Source organism: Zosterops lateralis (genome assembly GCF_965231275.1).
Source record: "Zosterops lateralis genome assembly, chromosome: 1".
NCBI classification, from domain to species: Eukaryota; Metazoa; Chordata; class Aves; order Passeriformes; family Zosteropidae; genus Zosterops; species Zosterops lateralis.
In genome coordinates this window covers 116,613,624-116,632,584 of record NC_139762.1, presented here as the reverse complement: position 1 = coordinate 116,632,584, position 18,961 = coordinate 116,613,624, and the positions used below count along the sequence as shown (strand labels likewise).

Below are 18,961 nucleotides of genomic sequence, written 5' to 3'. Positions count from 1 at the left end.
TCAGCAGGTCTTGTACTAATAACTCCTAAGGTCCTGATTTTTCAAAAGACAATGGAACATACTATTGTGACTAATTACTCAATTTTTGTTGGAGTAATTACTAAATTTTAATATGTTGTTAGATTTAATAATAATATAGATTTAATTATAATAATATAGATTTAATAATAATAATATAAGATTTAGTAATAATGTTTTTAGCATTATAGAGGAGACGCAAAGTAAACTGAAGAGGCTACAGACAATTTCTGAGATTTTTCCAAAGGAACCATGTCAGAATAAAAGCACTTCAAAGTTTTTGGACAAACCCATTCTCACCCTGGATGAAGTTAGTCTTTTCCATCCTTGAAGGCTTCTAAATTCATTACTGGCATTTAAACTGTTGTACCACTCATGGAGGCCATTTGCAGGATCTAAAAGGAGATCTAAACATGTCTTGGACTTCCTGAGGAAACGAGAGACATCTGAGGGACATATCTGCTTTGCTTTAATTTGAGGTATTTGTACTGATTTTTTCTCATATTTGCAATGAACATCTGTCTACCTCTTCAACAAAAAGTACCAGTAATTCTTTTCTTTCTGGACTTAAAACCAAGACAGTTTTTTATACTCTTTATGCCACTAAGCTGAACACAACAAAATTTTCCTCTTACTAGAAACAGAAGCTGATTCACTGTTCATCCCTAGGCTCTTAAACTTTACTTAGGTTTCTCATCAAACTCAGGATGAGTTTGTTCCCTGTGGTTTTCCCACTTTGGTTCTTGCAGACTGTGCTACCTTGTGGCTCCTTAGGGAGTTTAGTTACTGTACCAGAACTTAGAGCCTGCAGTTACTACTTTTTCCAGCAACATAGTGTTCCCAAACTGACAGTTCTGCTTCAGATGCTTGCAAATGAGGGAACTGGCTCCATGAACACACTACATGTTTGAGCAAGCCCAGTAGCTTCCTGGCCAGCGTGTCAGCTGAAGCTGAAGTTCAAGACATCACAGCCCAAGATAAAAATTCAAAATAAATGTCTTTCACTTCTTTTTGTTCTTAACTATGAAGACCCTTGCCCTCCCTTAGTTGCATTTGCGAGGTTTCCCTAAGAAATCTGTTCAGAATCTGTCAGCTATTTTCCATACCTAAGGAGTCAGGCACATGAAATTAATTCATCTGGATTAATCTCCAACTCTTTTCACAAAAAATGAAACTTAACATGAGAATATACTGTAGCTTTTAAGCTATGCTTGAAAGTGAGTGGGGAAAAGTTATTGTACAGATGAAGTATGTATCTTTAGACATTAATTTTACTTTAAGAGAAGCTGAATTGCATCACATCAGTGTGGGGAATACCAGTCCAGACAACAACATCTGTTTCAGCAGCAGGGCTTGCTGGGCATCTTTGTTTTCCCAAGTTTCTCACTTGCACATTTTGACTGCAGAGTCCAGGGTATTGTATAATATACTATCCTTTTGACATTCATTTCTGCAAATACTCAGCATGGATATTGATGGTCACTCTAGACTTTGCTGCTAAACTCAGCCTCTCTCTGAGGCTTGGCTCTCTGTGGCAGGTCACAGAACTGCATGGGGCAAGAATACAAGTCATTGCCAGGTGAGGTTTGACAGGTCAGGGTTTCAAAAAACACAACTTTTCTGTCACGTCTCACTCATTTTTAGACAAATCACAAGAATTTAGATTTCCCATGAGAAGAGCAGGCCTGAGGCTCATATCCTGCACTACCACACCAGTGAGTGCAGACACGTGCACAAACCGTGCCATGTATTTGGGCTGTTCAAAAGGACTCGAAGTGACATTCAGAAAGGTTATAAGGTGCCAAATAATACTCTTTTTAAATTCAGTCTTTATAAGAGAAAATTAACACCTATATGTAACACAATGAAATTACTTCTATGTAGAAATTATATCCACAGATGATGGTGGTGACCATGGTAGACTCCTGGGCTCTAACTGAAACTGAAATACCCATCCATGTAGTGACATTGCCAACAAAGCCTGTGTATGTTTTGAATTCCAAACCCATTTGGTTTCTGGATGACATGAAGCAGATGTCTGCTGGGATCAGTTATCCCCAGGTTGAGGAGTGGGAGCATGTTTATACAGTGCCATTAGGGTTAAGGTTTACTGTGGGAAGGAAAAAATCCTGTTAAAAACAATCAAACCAAAACAAAACCAAAACTGTCTTCAGAACAGGCTTGATTGTCCTGCTCAGTTCTCAGTTACCAGACAGGTTGACCCCATATGGTAAATGAGGGTCTAGGCTGACATTTTTCTTATGAACTTTGCTACAGCCTCTAAATCACTACCACACATCATTTTTATTTCTTTAGCACATTTTATCTCCTGCTAAGCTTGCCATGACTTCAGTGAAAGTTTTTTTAACTCATGGCCGTAATGTTGAAGAATATAATGCAGACAGATGGATGATTAATTGTATGAGAAGTAATTAAAATGAAACATGATATCATACTTTCATGTGTAGCAGAATTCTTGGTAGTTATCTTGTTCTCTGTGTCCTGCAGAACTTCCTGATAAATTATCATCTATACCAAGACTTCAAACCAGCCAAGAAAAATTAAATAGCTTCATTTTTACAATTTGAAATTAGACTGTAGCTCTAAAAAATAAAGGCAATTAAAAATTGGGATGTCTCAGCTGCCTGATTAAACATCTAACAAGATGCATGACTAACACTCCTTTCCAATCTTTATTTATTTGTTTATTAATGAAAAGCTCCTCAGATGTGTATAAGCCATCTGCTGTTCTCAGATTCTCTGAGCCTTGGTATATTATGCATCTGCAAAGCATTTTCATTTGATGCCATTAACTATAGAAATTTGAGAATTAAAGTTTCCAGTAGAAAAAGCTGATGCTTTCTAGACATTTCTGATTATGTCCCAATCTTTCCTCTTTTGTCCCCAACGGCTCTATTTTGATCATTACAGCTAAGCTGCAGTCTGTTTTGGTGTGATAAATGACACCAGCCAAGCGACAGCAGCCAGGCTGAGTCCTTCTCAACATGCTTGGGATACTTATCCTGGTTATTTTCTCTCAGTGTGGAAGCTTCCACCTGGAGATGGAGCCCTTGCTCAGCCACAGGATTACAGAGCAGGCTGGAACCTAGATCATGGTGTGATGGGCATCATGGTAGGGCAGTGCCAGGACAGGCAGAAGAGTATGACAGCCTGTGAGGAGTTTCAGATGGTGGAGGATGCTCTGTCTGCTGGTGTTGGTGTTAGGCAGCCCAGGGAGGGACTCACTTGGGTGAACGTGCCAGTTGGCTCCCAGCTACACACCCCCTACCACAACTTCAGTAAACTGAACCATGCCATAGCAATGCCCCTTCCCCTCTTGCAAGGGCAAGGAAAGCCCACAACCCCTCCTGGGCACAGGCATGGTTCTGGGGAGACGTGGGAGGAAGCCCAGGCTGAGTCAGCCTCACCCAGAGCTGCCATGCAGCTGGCAGTGAGCTGCCACCCTCTCCTGACTGTTTGCCTTCTGCCTGCTGAAAGCTGCTGTGTGTTTCTACAGTAACGAGTATGCTGAGCTTTGCTGGGACAGCTGCTGTCATACAGCAAACATATGGAAATGGGAAGGAACACCTCAGCATCATGAAAGAAACGGGCCCTTAGCTCCTGGATGGAAGCTAAAGCAAACCATGGCAGCTGCAGTTGATTAACATTGTGTTACTTCAGGCATTGGACTTTCCAGTTGACTCTTGTTCTTGATTTGAACATGTACCTGTGGCTTCCAGTCATCTGTCTACCTGCCAGTGTCTGAAAGGTGTAAATCCCAGCCTTGTGGATGAGGATGGGTATGGAATAATTATCTATTATTTGACCTTCAGTGTTAGTAATCTCCTTTCACCAGTAAAATTCCAGAGCTTCCATTGCTACATAGCAGCAATGCTGTCGGCCTCTTCAAGCCCCCTGAGGGAAAAAGTGGTGGTGAAGAGGTACCACTCTGATGAAAGAGATGTAATTCCACTGTACCAGGGCCCATCACATCAGAGAAATATCTCTTCCTGAGGCATTGGCCCTCTACCTGTGCACTTGTCACTGCTCAGCTTCCCACCTCCTTCAGTTAACCCCCTTAACTCATGGAGGGAAAGTCATTGGTGCCACACAGCAAAGATTTTATTTCACTAAAGAAAAAGGTGAGGCTGGAGCATGTAACTTCTCATTTGTGAAGTATGAAACCAATTTTCACATCAAACCCTGTATGACTTGGGCTTGTCTTTACCTACAGCTGCTTCCCACTTACCTTGCAGGAGTAGCCAGGACCTGATGCAGATATGTGGAGCAGAGTGAGCTAGACTCATCTGAAGAGGCAGATGAGAGTTATAGAAGCTGACAGATGTAAAGAATAGCTGTGGAGATTATCCACAAGTCTTACTTGGTCCAGGTCTTGATTTTTATTACTATCACTAAGGCTGGTTTCAGAGACAGACAACTTCCTGTAGCTGTCTGCAGGGTTGCCCAAATAAGCACAAGATGCTATGGCATTATATAGCATTATTATATATAGCATTAATATATAAAGCATTAATCAAGCTGTCCAAGGTACACGTGCCTGGTAGCACCAGACTTAATTTTACTGTACAGATAGTCTGTATATTCATACTGAACAAATCAAGGGTGGGTTGTTTGTTTGCAGCTGGATCAAGGCAAATACTCTAATAATAATAATGAACCCAAGTGATGCCAAGCAGGTGCAATTTCTGGATGGGGAAAATGACAATGAAGTAGCCCTACACAAAGGATCTCCGTAATTTAAATTCTGTTTCACTATATTATACTCATTACACTGTATTTTTCTCATACACTTCTTCATTGCAGTGCAGTTTTTGGCAAAGTCTTTTTGTCTGCTTTGTAAAAACATTTATTAAACTCTTCTGGGTCTTGTTTGATGTTGCAAAAACAATAACAGCAAACCAATATAGCACTGAGTTTTGGGGAGGGTAAAAGGATGTCATGAGGTATAAGTGCAGCAGACACGCATAGTACTAGTGCTCACTTTTTGACTAAGCACTGAAGTAGATGCAAAGTCTGGGAGCCTGAGAACTCTGACAGATTTCCTTATAGTGTTTTTAATCTTCCTTAAGTCTTTGAAAGCACTTTTCACTACAATGAAGACTAGTATGTTTCTACTTGAATCTTTTAACCTATTCCATGGGTGGTTTTTGACTTATAAGTGGTTTTTGTTCGTTTAGGATTTTGGTATTGTACTTGTTTGTTTGAGAGTTTTGATGGGGTTTTGTTGATGTTGTTGTTGAGTTTTTTTGTTTGTTTTTTCATTTTCTCTTCTCTCTCTTTTTCGTTTGGATTTTTTAAACATCTCTTACTTTTCCCCTGAGGGAAAAAGAGACATAGGTAAAACCCAGTCCTGTAAATGACATGTTATTTTTAGTTCCTTAGCTCTGCTATGCTTAATTAGTTTATGCAGCTGAAAATGAAAAAGAAAACCCCATGCCGTACAGCTATAGCTATATGTGTTCATGTATAGCACATAATATCTTAAATCCCCTCATTCATCTCTAAAGAACACCCATTAAAGTTGTGTGTGAAGAAAATGGCACAATCTGTTGCGTATAATCCTTATACTTAAGAAAGTACAAATATTTTTTAATATTAGTGGGCAACTTCACTGTCAACCTGCACAGCTCCATAACATACATGGAAATAGGCATCAGAAACCTAAATGCAGTAGAGGAATCCCACCCTCCCTGTTGGTTTCCTGCATGCCTCTTTCTGTTCTCTTGTGTTTTGTCCTCTTACAGCCCGTGGAATTCATCTCTCTGTGACTGGCATATTTTTTTCTAAATTGCCTCTTCTCCTTGAATATGCAATATTCCCTTTCTTATGTTTTCTTCTCTGAAGTGTTTTTTGAAATTCTTATCCTTGGCCCTGTGCCAGCCTTGCCAGGACTCTGAGCCAGCCTGACTGACAACCATTCTGAGGAGACAGTGACAATGCCACAGCCGTGATGGGCAAGGCTTGGTGCCTGATGCCCTGTCCTGCGTGGTGCTCTGGGTGATGAACAGCTGGAGCCTGAACAGCTGCTGTGCCCTCATCTTTGCCAACAACAGCTGTGGGCACACCCTCTGCAGACTAGGCTTGGGGGAAGAGGGGAAAAATGAAGGTATTTGATGACAGCATAAGTTTGCTTTTGGATTGAGGTACAGCCTTGGTCCTTTGTCTTTGCAGCAACGTGACCGTCTGGAGTCAAAGGAAATTCAATCGAGAAAGTAGCCTGGGAATGTCTTCCATGCTTGGTAGTCAGCACCTCTGCTAAATGAAATAAGACAAATTCAAGTAACATCCTGTTTCTGTGAGCAAGTGCAACATAGCTATTAATATTCTCTTTTCACAGACTGTGATACCAAGTGATTAAATATGACAGTGCAGGTCCCACAGTGTCACAGCCACAATACAATGAGGGCCACGAGGCTGAGGGTCTCACTCAGCAGGCAGCATCGCTATTTCAGAGAAGTCCCAGAGTGTCTGCTGTTCTAATAAAGTTTCTGTGTGGCAGATCTAGGCTAGCAGAACACCTTGCATTTTCCTAGCACAAAGAGAAAAGGCCTGCATTTTCTTCTTGGTTTTCCAGTGGACAGTGGACTTTTTTTCTTGGACTTCAGAGTAACAGCTGTGTTAAAATAAATAGCCACATCTACTGAAGAATTTGAATCTTCATTCTTCTCCAGAAGGACAAAGACATATCTACATACCATTAATTTTTGGTGCAATGGCCCAAGGAAGTTTTCATCAGTCGTTTTAAATGTCATTACAGGGGATGTGAGCGCTTTCAGAAGATCACTTTTGGAGTATATATTCCAGTCAGCTCCAGGAAGTCATCTGTATGTAATTTGAGAGCAGAAATTGTATTTATTAAGGAGTCCCCACTTCCAACATTCTGCCTAATATTATGCAAAATTATATGTCACACAGAGCAGATCGAGAGTCATAATAGTTACACTGGATGAACAGAATGAATCTCTAAAAGGTAGAAAGCCAGTCCTGCAATACATTATTTATGGCTGGCCAAATCAGCTCCAGAAGCTGGAAGTAAAGGAAAAAGGGATAATTTATAGCTTTCTTTACTCTCCAAAAATTCTGACTCCAATGTTACATTTGCTTTGTGCTTGATCTCCCTGCTTAAGCAACCTCTAGAAAGAAGTTTCAGGGTGATTAGATACTCCCACATTTGAAGTTTAAAAGCTTACAATATTTTTGAACAAAAACATTACTATTTCTACAAAAACTTTATTAAATACAAGTATTTTGTTTTGCTGTAACTATCAATTGCTTTTGAGCAGGAAATAACTAGTGTTTTTTCTGATGAGGCTGGCATTTTCATTTATTTGCATAGTAAGTCATCCTTTACGAATACAGATTTTCTGGCAAGACAAAGAAATGAAGACAATCTCTAAATGTATCAGTAATTTTGTCCTGCAGATTATTGCTCCAGGAAGTGCATTCCCTGGACAAGAGGGATAGAATCCATCCATAGCCTTTCTAGACATATAAATCAAAATTATTTTGTTATCTCTGAGTCTGCATCAAAAAACAGGGCGCAGACCTTTTTTCAGATACATTAATAAGAGAATCTGAATATTAAAAATGCAAACAGTGCTAGACTTTCTTTAGACATTAACTTTTACAAAAAATTGACCTATAAATTTCTTGCTGACAGATAATCCAGGTAAGGTTTCTCTATCACCTGTCAGGATGAAAGACTGTGATTCTCTCTTGGAGAGGAATTTTAAACTATGTAGTCATTTCTCATGTGTCCTGGATCACAGGTCATCTGGTTTGTGAGTTAGCCAAGTCATAGAAAAAACTCTAAAGACCTAACTTTTTCATGGCTCATTTCCACTTCTCATGGTGCCTTGCAAGTGTGTGTGTGCCTAATTAATAAGTTTTTCTTTCAATATGTTTTTACTTTATCTCCATTTCCTCAGGTGCTCAGAAGCTGACCATACTCTGAATTTTCTGCAGCCAAGTATGCTTCATTGAAAGATCAGGAAAGTAAAATCATAGGATTTGGAAGTACATTTGTTTCACATTTCTCCTACTTTGGATTGAACTGAGAGGCCCACACTAAGAGCTTGATTAGCACACACCTCATACAAGAGCAAGAGAGACATAGCTCCTTTCCTCCTGGTCCTTGGCTAATGTCAGGCCACCGGGCTGCTAAACTTCAATATTTTGTATTAAAATATGCCCCAGCTCAAGTAAGATTATTTCTATTCATGCATGAGCTATCTGAGTCTAATCCATTGATTTTAACAAACATTTTTCTCCAAAGTGACTTTAGTGTAGCTAAGAGTCTGGCCATCCCCTAACTGACTGTGCAGTCCAGGTCACATCAATTCAGCCAGCTTCCATTTCCATTTGTATAATTTATTCTAATGGAAAAATGTAATCCAGTCTTTGCATGTGAACCCTTGACTCAAGTGAAAATCATATTCTTCTGAGGTTCTGGATTTCTTTTTTATCTTAGCACTTTTAGGTCATGGTATAGTCCAAATTAGTAATTAAATGTATGCTATGTACATCCAAGACTGTAATTTCATGTTAGTTATCCAGTTGTAACTAAACATTATGTCTTGTTAAAGAGGCAAAGAGATACTTCCTGGAATGGACAAGTGTGTTCTTCTAGATAATGGCAACCTTCTGAAACAAGCTAAACACAGAAACTCCACAGCAGGAGGCATTTATAGGCTAGTACCAGGTCAATATTGAATTATATGTCATGTTAGCAATAAATTTGCAGTAAAGCAGCAACTTCAACTGTCAAAAGGAGATGTGTCTTACAGTGCTTTGTCTTTATATATAATTCAAAGATTTGATCTTAGCATTCCGCAGTGATTGATCCCAGTGGGACTTCTGACATTTCAGCAATATATACTGAAATATATATAACTGAGATGTGCTACTCTTTTTCCTCTGCTGTATTTCTGAAACAGCACTGAGTGTAGTGGTATTCCCACCAGTAACCATGAGGTGGCATAACGTGCTCAGCAGAACAGCAGCCAAATCTTCCTTTTAATATTCCTTTGTACATCATATTTCTTGGTGTATTAGGTCTTAATGGGGAAATACAGGCTGTAAAATTAGTTGAATTTTTAGAAACCCTACTCTATTACAAAAGCAATGACAGAGATACGTATTTGGGTGCTTGTATTCTGTGGTGCTTTTCATTCTAGTAAGCAATCATTTTGAGCAGTCTGCTACGTGGTGATGTTAAAAATAAAAATCACTGGTTTGTGGTGTTGTGGTGTTTTTTTTTGTTTTGTTTTTGGTTTTTTTTGTTTTTGTTTTTGTTTTTTTTTTTTTTTTGTTTTGTTTTGTTTTGTTTTGTTTTGTTTTGTTTTTGTTTTGTTTTGTTTTTTTTCTACTACAGAGTTCTGTTTCTAGTCTCTGATTTCTTTATTTTCCCAAACCTTTATTTCAGGGCCCTTTTCAGTACTTGCCTGTCCAGGCTTGACTTTTCCTTTCAGATTATTGTGATATGAAATAGGTTTGATGAGATTAAACTAGCCACAAGTCTAATTTTCTTATTAACTAGACAGATTAAGTGCCTTTTAAATCAGATACATATTATACATGTTAGATATATACCTGAGTTTTAGATATATACCTGAGTTTAGTATTTCCCCAAGCCCACAGCTTACCTTAGTTGAAGTCCTAATTTAGATAAGATCTTTATCAGAGTGAATTTAATGTTTCATCATCAAAAAGCACATCAGGACTCATTTCTTGAGATCAGTTTTTTGTATTATGTTGGGGTCAGGTGGATCGCTGGCCAGGCACGGACACAACCACAGCACAGCACAGGTGAGCACCACAGGAGCGAGTTTTAAAGGCTGAAATGTAAGTAAATGCAGCCCCAGAGCACAGCAGGAGAGGTGTCCCATGAGGTTTCCCAGGGCTATTCCCCAGCAGGCTGCTGCAGGGTGCAGACCCCAGGGGTGAGACCTGCTGTGACAGTCACAACTCAGGTCTCCCCCAGAGATTCCAGCCAGTGCTGGCACCAGCATAGGTCCTGGGGGTGCTTCCATGGGTGGGCAATCATCTTCACTGGTGGTATTCTCCAAACCTCCAAATGCTTGGAGGAAACTTCCTGCAGCAGCCCAGATATACTCTCCTCTAAATTTCAGGGGAAACAGATTTATTTGAATTATGAAGTCTTCAGAAACCAAATCATGACTATTAATATATATATGTGAATGTAAGAGTGGCACAGAAGGTTACTCATTATCACACACCTGAAGGTCTGGCTGTAGTTTATAAGCCAGGCAGCTTTAGTTGCCAAGAGAAAACCCAGTGTGGCTTATAAATATGAGATGAAGGTTGTTTAAACAAGCTGTTGGCTTGCATTTGCCCCAGCACTTTGGACCTGCTTGCCACCCTGGTTCTGGCTATGCAGGTAAAGTGGTATAAGAACACAACAGTGACATTTTATGAATTGTATGGGCCAAGATGGGAAGCTGATTTCTTCACAGTTCTCATTCCAAATACATCATGTGCTAGGGGATGCTGTAACCCCTCCTTGTATATGATGCTCTACTAATTGGGCAGACATGCAATGTTGTGGAAAATGAGAAATTAGATTACTCTTGGAATCACATGCAGCCAACTTAAAATTCAAGCTTCAGCAAGACTGCTTGGCGCTGACTTACAGGAGTGTTTTGAAAGCGTGGCTGCATTTGGGTGGTGTGAAATAAATAGGAAACTGGGACAGAAAGCTTGAGGAAGTGATATTAGGTCCTAGGGGAATAAGCAAAACAAGGAGAATCTTTTTTGCATTCCTGGTATTATTTATGCATGGCTGCTGCTTAGTGAGACTATCTTCAGAGTCTGTTGCTGGTTTTGAGAGGCAACGGACCATGCAAGGGCAGCTATTGCACAAAGCTGTCACATCCACAACCGTGTTGTGTGACTGATGAGCAGGTACTCATGTGGAAGCAAGAACAGAATCCAGATGTTTAATTTGTTTAAAATAAGAGAATCATTCAAACTATGACTTCTGGGAAGGAAGTGGAAACTATGTTAAGAAACCATCATTTATCAGCAGATAAATAAAGATGGTTTGTCAGCCTGGGGAAAACGGCACAACTTATGTGTAGTTGTCAAACAGCAAGCAGTACAGGCTAGATCTGTGTCCTTAGCTGCTAAATAATTACTTGGGGTCCTGAACAGCCTTGTGACCCCTTACAGTGAAGCAGAGTGCTGCTGGTAATGCTGGATGATCAGAGCTGACATGCTGGGAGCACACTGCCTGCATGCAATGCATACATAGCTCTAAGGGGCAAACACCACAGAAGTAGTCTTGATATAAAATATCTTCTTTATGGGCTCATTTTCATAGATCTGAATTCCCTAATTATCTGTAACACATGTATTAGTTTGCTCACAAAGCCTCTGCAAACTAATGAATCTTTCAGGCTCATCCCCAGTTACGGTGGCAGCTGCCTGGGCAGAGTCAGGAGAGAGACACTTCTTTAGGGCTGCATTTATGAGGTCACCCTCCACCTCATGCAACCCTAACCCATCTGACACGACCTCAGGATGCAACCTGGACACACTGCTGCAAAAGTGCTATTGTGGCATGTGACAACACAACCCCATCACTGTGTTGGGAATAAGGAGAAGGTTTCTGTCAAAATGCCCAGAATAGCAGGTAAAAGATGAACTCATTTGTGATAAACATCCTGCTAATGTTTAAGCTTTAAAATGGAAGGAACATTTTCCCGACCTGAATTTTTTTGTCTAAAAGACCTGCCAGGTTGTAATTTGTTATCATTAAGCTAGATGAGGCTGATACTGGAAAGAGGTAAGCCAATTAGTTTGGGACGTCAGTTTTTGTTTTCCACTGTCAAAGTCTGTTAAAGGACCTTGATAGATTGCTAGGTTGGCTTTTTCAACCTGCTAATCCCTGCATGAAAGACAGGCAGGCAGCTGTGTGCAGAGAAGCATGTAGCAGTCAGTGTTGAGAAAAAGGTTGCATTTGCCAACATGGTGCTCGGAGGTGACAATGGTGTTGCAACGCGTGAGCTGAGTGAGAAGAGGTGAAACTCAGGATCCAAACATGGAGAAGAGTCTTGCATGGCAGCTATGAATGAAGAAAGCCTGCACTTGAAGTTGTTTGGGCTAAAATCTGCCATTATTTTGGTGCACAACTACAGGCTTTTTAGTGACCCAACTATGTGTTCTCAGGTTTTAAATAAGAAAAATTAGTATTGTCTCATGCTAACCAATAACCAGACCCCTAGCTTCAAATTCCAACTAATAATATACAGTAAATACTATTGTCTTAATCACAGAATCACAGAATCAAATAGGTTGGAAGAGGCCTCTGAGATCATTGAGTCCAACCCGTGACCAAATACCACCATGTGAACTAGACCAGGGCATTGAGTGTCACATCCAGCCCTTCCTCAAACACTTCCAGAGATGGTGACTCCACTACTGCCCTGAGCAGCCCATTCCAATGCCTTATCCCCTTTTTCTAAAGAATTTTTTTCTAAATGTCCAATCTAAACCTCCCCTGGTGCAGTTTAAGACTATATCCTCTCATCTCATCACTAGCTGTCTGGGAGAAGATGCTGAACTCCATTTGGATACAACCTCCTTTCAGGGAGTTGCAGGGAGTTGTAGAGAGTCAGAAGACCAGCCTGAGACTCCTTTCCTTCAGACTGAACAACCCCAGCTCTCTCAGCTGCTCCTCAAAGTCTTGTGCCCCAGACCCTTCACCAGCTTTGTTGCCCTTCTCTGGACAATGTCACCTGTATTACTGAAAGCAGTTATTGCATAAAACCAGGGATCAACTCCCATGAGTTTAATTGATAAAGCTCTATTGAAAATTATCTGCAATAGTTAATATATCTTATAATAATATAAATAATCTGCAGTATCATATTTTAGCACTAAAAAACCACCCTTCAGCCAATCCAATATGGGAAGTCTTTTAAAGAGTTCCTTCAGATCAAAATTAAATTTCAAAAGACTTCAAATTTTATGTAAAACATCTCTATGAAAGAGTCCAATCAATAATTCCACAAATTGTAATATATAATAATATAATTACAATTATATATTACAATAAATTGTAATATATACTTGTAATATATGTCACTGCACCAGGCAAAAAATCTGTCAATTTCTTGCTACAGTTTTTGTTTTCAGATCCTTGAGACATCAGCTGCTCTTTTAAGAAACTGGTGGTACCTGACTCAGTCCTTAGTAAACGTGTAGTGCCATATTTCTGCAGTCTTATCCCCACTTTTACTGTCAGCTAAAATACTGTGGCAAATCTGATTCTCTAAAAAACTGGAATTAAACAGAGACTTGGGAAAAGAAAAAAAAAAAGTCTAAAAGTTAGAAAGACAGATCTTCAGCTGCCCAAAAATTTAACAGTATGACTTACTAATGCCACCAGAACAGTTTGTAGCAACTGATAATCTCCAAGGTTTTAAGATTGTCAGCACATTCTGTTTTGAAGTACAAACCTAGTCATTTCCTGAAATTGCATGGTTCAGTTAAGCTTAAGAAAACTATCCAAGTTTATTTAGAGAGTCAACATTTATTTCCTAATAATAGCTGTATGATCTAGCTGGCTGATCTCTCACTCACCTAACACCTTACTGAAAGTATGCCTTGCAAAAATAAAGGAACTACTACTCAAGGCTTCCTACAAAAATGTTTGCCAGTATGTCCTACTATATTACAGAACATGGCAATTAACAGTCAAATGCTTTTATTATTCTCAAGAATTTTTTTACCCCAACATGTACAGGTTGATTGATACTGTTTTGGGTGTCTCAGTTTAGAAAAGAATGACAGCTTCCTTTGGCATTTCATTCTGCATTTTTGCTAGTTCTAATGAAGACAAATTCTTCTCAATCAGGATTGCTCTGTTTGTTAAGCAAGACAGATGGCACACTCACTGTATTGGTAATGATTCTGAGATTTTAAATGTATTTGGGGCTATACTGGGTTTTGTTCCCTAGCTAAAAAGTGATCAGTATTTCAAATGGAAGAGAAATCAAGTTCTGTCTTTGTCATGTACCCAGTTCTGACAGACTTACAAAAAGTGAAGTTTAAGACACATTCAGAGAAATCTGTAAAACATGGTCCAGCAGACACACCTTGGCAGAAAATCAAACACACACTTCCAAACCCCTGCCAGAACTGTGTGTTGAACATCAAGGGGGGTGTAGCACTCATTCCTGTTCTTCCCACCTGCTCCTGAGGGCAGCACTTGCTTCAGTTGAAGGCTTTTATTTGAGGTATATCCAGCCCCAGAAACACTAAAGAAGGGGGTTTTTTTTCTGTTTCTTGTGCACTTTGTCTTAATACTTACACCATACTTAGTTTCAGGGAAGGTTAACCAAAGTTCAGGTTGTGTTTTCTTCAAAGTCGATGAGATCTTTAAGTTAACCAGCTGGAAAGCAGGTGGATGTACCACAAACCCCTTGTCACCTGGAAAATAACAGAATCTACTTCCATTGTATTAATTAGCATCTCCAATAGGTTCATATTGGTAAATAACACAGATTTTAGGAGGGAAAGAATCGAGACAAGCTTTCTTCTAGCTCTCACCTGCTCAGACTTGAAAATACACGATAGAAGAGAAGACTGTAAATTTAGGATCTAAATGTAGTTTAGATCAGCTGAAGATTTCTCAGGGTATCTATGGAGAAACTTTGTGGGCATGCGTTCAACCTCTGGTGCAGAGGTAGACACATATCAGAAGGAACAGCCTTCCTGGCTGTCCCACCAATGAAATGTTTAAGTGAGAAAAGTGCAAAACCACAAACAGACTCAAACCCCTCATGATGTTTCTGCTCAATGTTGAGGCACATAGACTCTGTAGAGAGACGTGACTCTCTGGGGCATACAAATCTACACAGCACTTTATATTGTAATTAAGATGAAAGAAACAAAGTGTTCTGTTAAAAAGACTGCCAGCTCTCCAGAGAAAATAGCTTTGTGTATCACTTTATGCTAGTGGCGACAGAATAGAAAACAAAATACCACAGTTACATACATGTTCTTTGTCTAGAAGTATTTACAAATAACTTTACAATTTTTTACACACATTTTTCAGTTTTGCTTGTTTGCTTTTAAATTAAGAGAAAAATTAGTCCCCAGAGGCTTCTAAGGCTTCAGTTGGTGCCTTGTACTGTACATTCATGCTTGGCTTCTTCCTGGGAGAAGGGAGGAAAGGAGTTTAAAAATGTGCAAATCACAGACATCTAAACAGCCCTGGGTCTAAGGGTACCTAGAGATGGACATCCACTGAGCAGTTGTAGATCAGAGACAGCTACTTGAGATGAACTTGGGGCAGAGGAGATTAGGAAAGGAGAGTCATATATGAGCTGCAATAATTAGGTGAGTACATTAGTGCTTTAACATCTGGGTAAGAAGAGTCATAGATCAATCCCTACTGCATTTAGCAGTACAATGCAAGGAGTGGACATTGTGAATGCTAAGACAGCATTGAAATGATCTCTTGAATACTGTTAGGGTTTGACTCCTGCTGCATATTTTGGAGTCAAAACTACAGTTTACTGACACAATCTTGACCAGGCACAGTATGATCCTATCAGTCAAAAAATACTGATTTTTTGAGAAAGACACACCCTCCTCCTAGTTTTCACAGGTTGTTTTTCTTTCATGCCTCAACACTAAACATTGTAAAAATATTGAAATTAAAAAAGAAAAGAATTTACAATTTACAAGTGTCCATATAAGTAAATTATTTAAAAATTCAAGATCATCTACAAGGATCTACGAAATAACAACGCTGATAATGACACTGAGCCTGTGGGAAGAACAATCCACATGCCGTGAGGAACAGATGTGGTGGGTTTCTTCCAGAACGATGAGTCACAAGGTTGGTCTTTTTTTCTAAAATCTGTTTCTTCAGCTGCAGCAGCAGAAATCTTGAGTCCATGTTCATTACTTACTTCGACCTAAAAAGCAGGATATAAGAATTACTTACAAATGAAAATCTATTTTGTTTATCTTCTAATTTGTAAGCTGTAAATTCATACCAGCTGAGAGGTTAATAACTGATGAACAAGTGGATAAAATCTCATGTGGTCACTAATTTCATCAGCTGTGAGACTCACCTATATGGTCAAGAATGAATGGCTGGGTAAAAAGCAGTAGCTTTGTACTCTGCATACCACAAAACCAAAAAACATCTGGGAGGAGTCCCATAGCTGGTAAAGCATATCAGAAGCTCATACAATAATAGATTCATTTTAGCATAATATATTTCAACAGCACTAGACATATATTCACCCAGTGATAAAATTCTGATATATTCTGAATTCAAAGATGAGCATTTGAGCTGGACTCACACTATTTATAGTCCTCACCACAGTGACACACCTACTGAATCCATGTATTCCCACGACTCCCTGTAACTATTTTCACTTGTGTAATCTTGGAAAATCTATGTTGGTCTTTCAGAGCAATTAAAATATGGGTAAAGTCTCAGGAGAAGATACAAACAGGACAGGATCACACAGATGCATCATGGAGTGGTGACCTCTCCACTGGCACAGTTTCTCATGCAGAGAATGGATCAGTTCCGCAAGCACAAATTAGAAATGTTCTTAAAAAGGCTAGGGACATCTCTAACTGGAATTGGGGATTCAATTGTGTCTGTCCAGAAAGAGTTGTTCAAAGCTGCAGGAGTTTTATTTTATTATTATTACTACTATTACAATTATAATTAAAAATTCATTATTGTATTAGTACATTGTTTTTATTACAGCATGATTATGATATTATCTTATTAATATATTATAATATAATTATTATTATTATTAATAATGTCTAATGCTAGCCAAAATGTAGCTTCTTACTTTTTCCTTCTAGCCACCATGCTCCTCTCTTTTCCACACATTAATCAGTACATGAAGCATTTCTGAATATTACTGAGTGACCTGGCTGTTGATACTGGGATTCAAGCAGGCCCAATAATCTTCTTTATAGTCCATAGGCTTTAGTCCCAAAGAGAACACAATTATTTTTCTACTCCCCCTGGTGTCTCCTGCCTTACACACATCTTAACTGAGACTGCAGGGCTGAGGGCAAAGATCCTGCTTCTCCTTGTCCCGTGGCCTAATGCAGTTACAGGCAGAACAAAGAGCAAACAGGCAAGCCATGATGATTCATATTTGGATTAAAAACTGTTCCCCATGGGAACAAGTTCAAATTTAACTTCTTCTCAGAGGTGAGAAGGAAAACTAATCTTAGGCTTGCTAATCATTAATAATTATGGCAGCACTAAACAGACATTATAATGAAAGTGAGCACCTGATAAAAGCAGACTGTCTTCTGCATAGTTTGGATGAGACCACAGAGCCTTGTATTTTCAATGGGCTATGTTTAGTTAATTTAGGAATGAAATAAGGGAAATAAAAGGGATGAGAAAAAGAGAAATATAGCCAAGCTTTCATCTATAAAGTAACATTTATAAAGGTGTTTAATGTACTTTTACAAGCATTATTCATGTTCAGTTCTAAGAGAATTCTAACTCTCAGAAATGGAGTTTTGCACAGCCTGGACACCAGAAGTCACTTTTTAGAGATACAAAGAACTTTCAGACTGTATATGACTGATACAGATAGCAATTAACTTATCAAAAGAAGTCAAGAAGGCTAATGTGCTGCAGAGAGATAAGCATCTGCAAAGTTCTGGCACAATCCACTGACCAAATTATTTCCAGCAATTTAGCCTTTAATTCAGACTTTGATCACTGACAGTAATTTCCCTACCAGCTTAGACAAAGGTCCTCTGCATCTTTCAGTACATCAAAACATCATCTTTCAGTACGACAAAACATCAATAAAGAAGGAAACCCAATATAATTTCTGTCCCAGTTTTATACTCCTTGAAGCAATAAAGAGGCCAGAGGGCCCTCCCAGTGGTACAAGGATACACATTCATAGGAAATGGGAAGATAACTCTTATTCTCCAGTATTGTAAGATCACCAACAACCCCTAAATTTCTTGAGCTAGTTACTGAAAATCTCCTATCAGAGAACAAATTATCAGATGCTGTGACTTTTCTACTGCAAAACAAATGAATATATTTTGCAGGAATGTATTTGTAAGTATTTCATGAATATGTCTTTTATTCTCTTCTTTAATTATAGAAGGTTTACTAAGAAAGTACTAAACATTCATGTACTTGATGCTTAAAACTGAATGCAGGTTTAGAGATTAAAATCTTTTGTGTTGCCGGCGTGGCCTTCTTGGTCCTGAATAGTCTTGGTCCTGAAACTTTATAGTCTAGCAACTTAGAAGGTTCAAATCCCCATTTTGCAGTCATCTTTCTGACAGAAAATGCAGCCAAATAGACGCTTAATGAAATATTACTACAGAAATGTAGACTTCAAGTATGTATTTAATCAAAAGACAGAAGGTTCATCATTTCATTTAGTTGTCTTAATGTGTTATTTGTTCCTCTTGTAGTACACACCATAATTTTGGGCCTTCATAATTCTATAATGTTTAGATAAATTTTTAGTAAAGTTTTTGTCTCTTTTTATTTCTACAAATTAAAAGCTGCATCATGAGTAAAATATATTTTAAAAACCTGCAAAAATTAATTAAGCCATGAAGTTCAGGTGTCAAGTTCCAACTCCAAATAATTTTTTAGCAATTGTCCATTTAAAATTAAAACTTCTAGCATGTGCACACGTGTACACACCAGGAAAAACCTTCAACCCATTCTAATTCTGTTAAGTGATAAGTAAAAAAGAGTAAGTCATTAAATCAGTTTCAGTCAATTAGCTATATGTGTGTTTCATGCTACATTTAAGAGGCATGAAAGGCCAAAAGGTAAATTTAAAGACAGAGAGCAACATTACAACAAGTTCCAGCCATAAAGAATTTCCAAATTAAAAACTTCTGGTTTACCAACAAT

The 18,961-nt window shown here is 38.8% G+C and overlaps 1 protein-coding gene across 2 annotated transcripts in view; it reads right to left on the bottom strand.

Annotated features, from left to right (window-relative positions):
- Positions 1-15,869: 15,869 nt before the first annotated feature.
- NKAIN3 (sodium/potassium transporting ATPase interacting 3) overlaps positions 15,870-18,961 on the bottom strand; it is a gene marked incomplete at its 5' end in the record, with an annotated part of 339,113 nt that continues 336,021 nt past the window's right edge. For both annotated transcript variants that reach the window (XM_083864367.1, XM_083864368.1), the window contains one exon: positions 15,870-15,989. In XM_083864367.1, the coding sequence (XP_083720493.1) occupies positions 15,976-15,989 (14 nt within the window). In that variant the 3' untranslated portion in view covers positions 15,870-15,975. The remainder of the gene's footprint in view (positions 15,990-18,961) is intronic.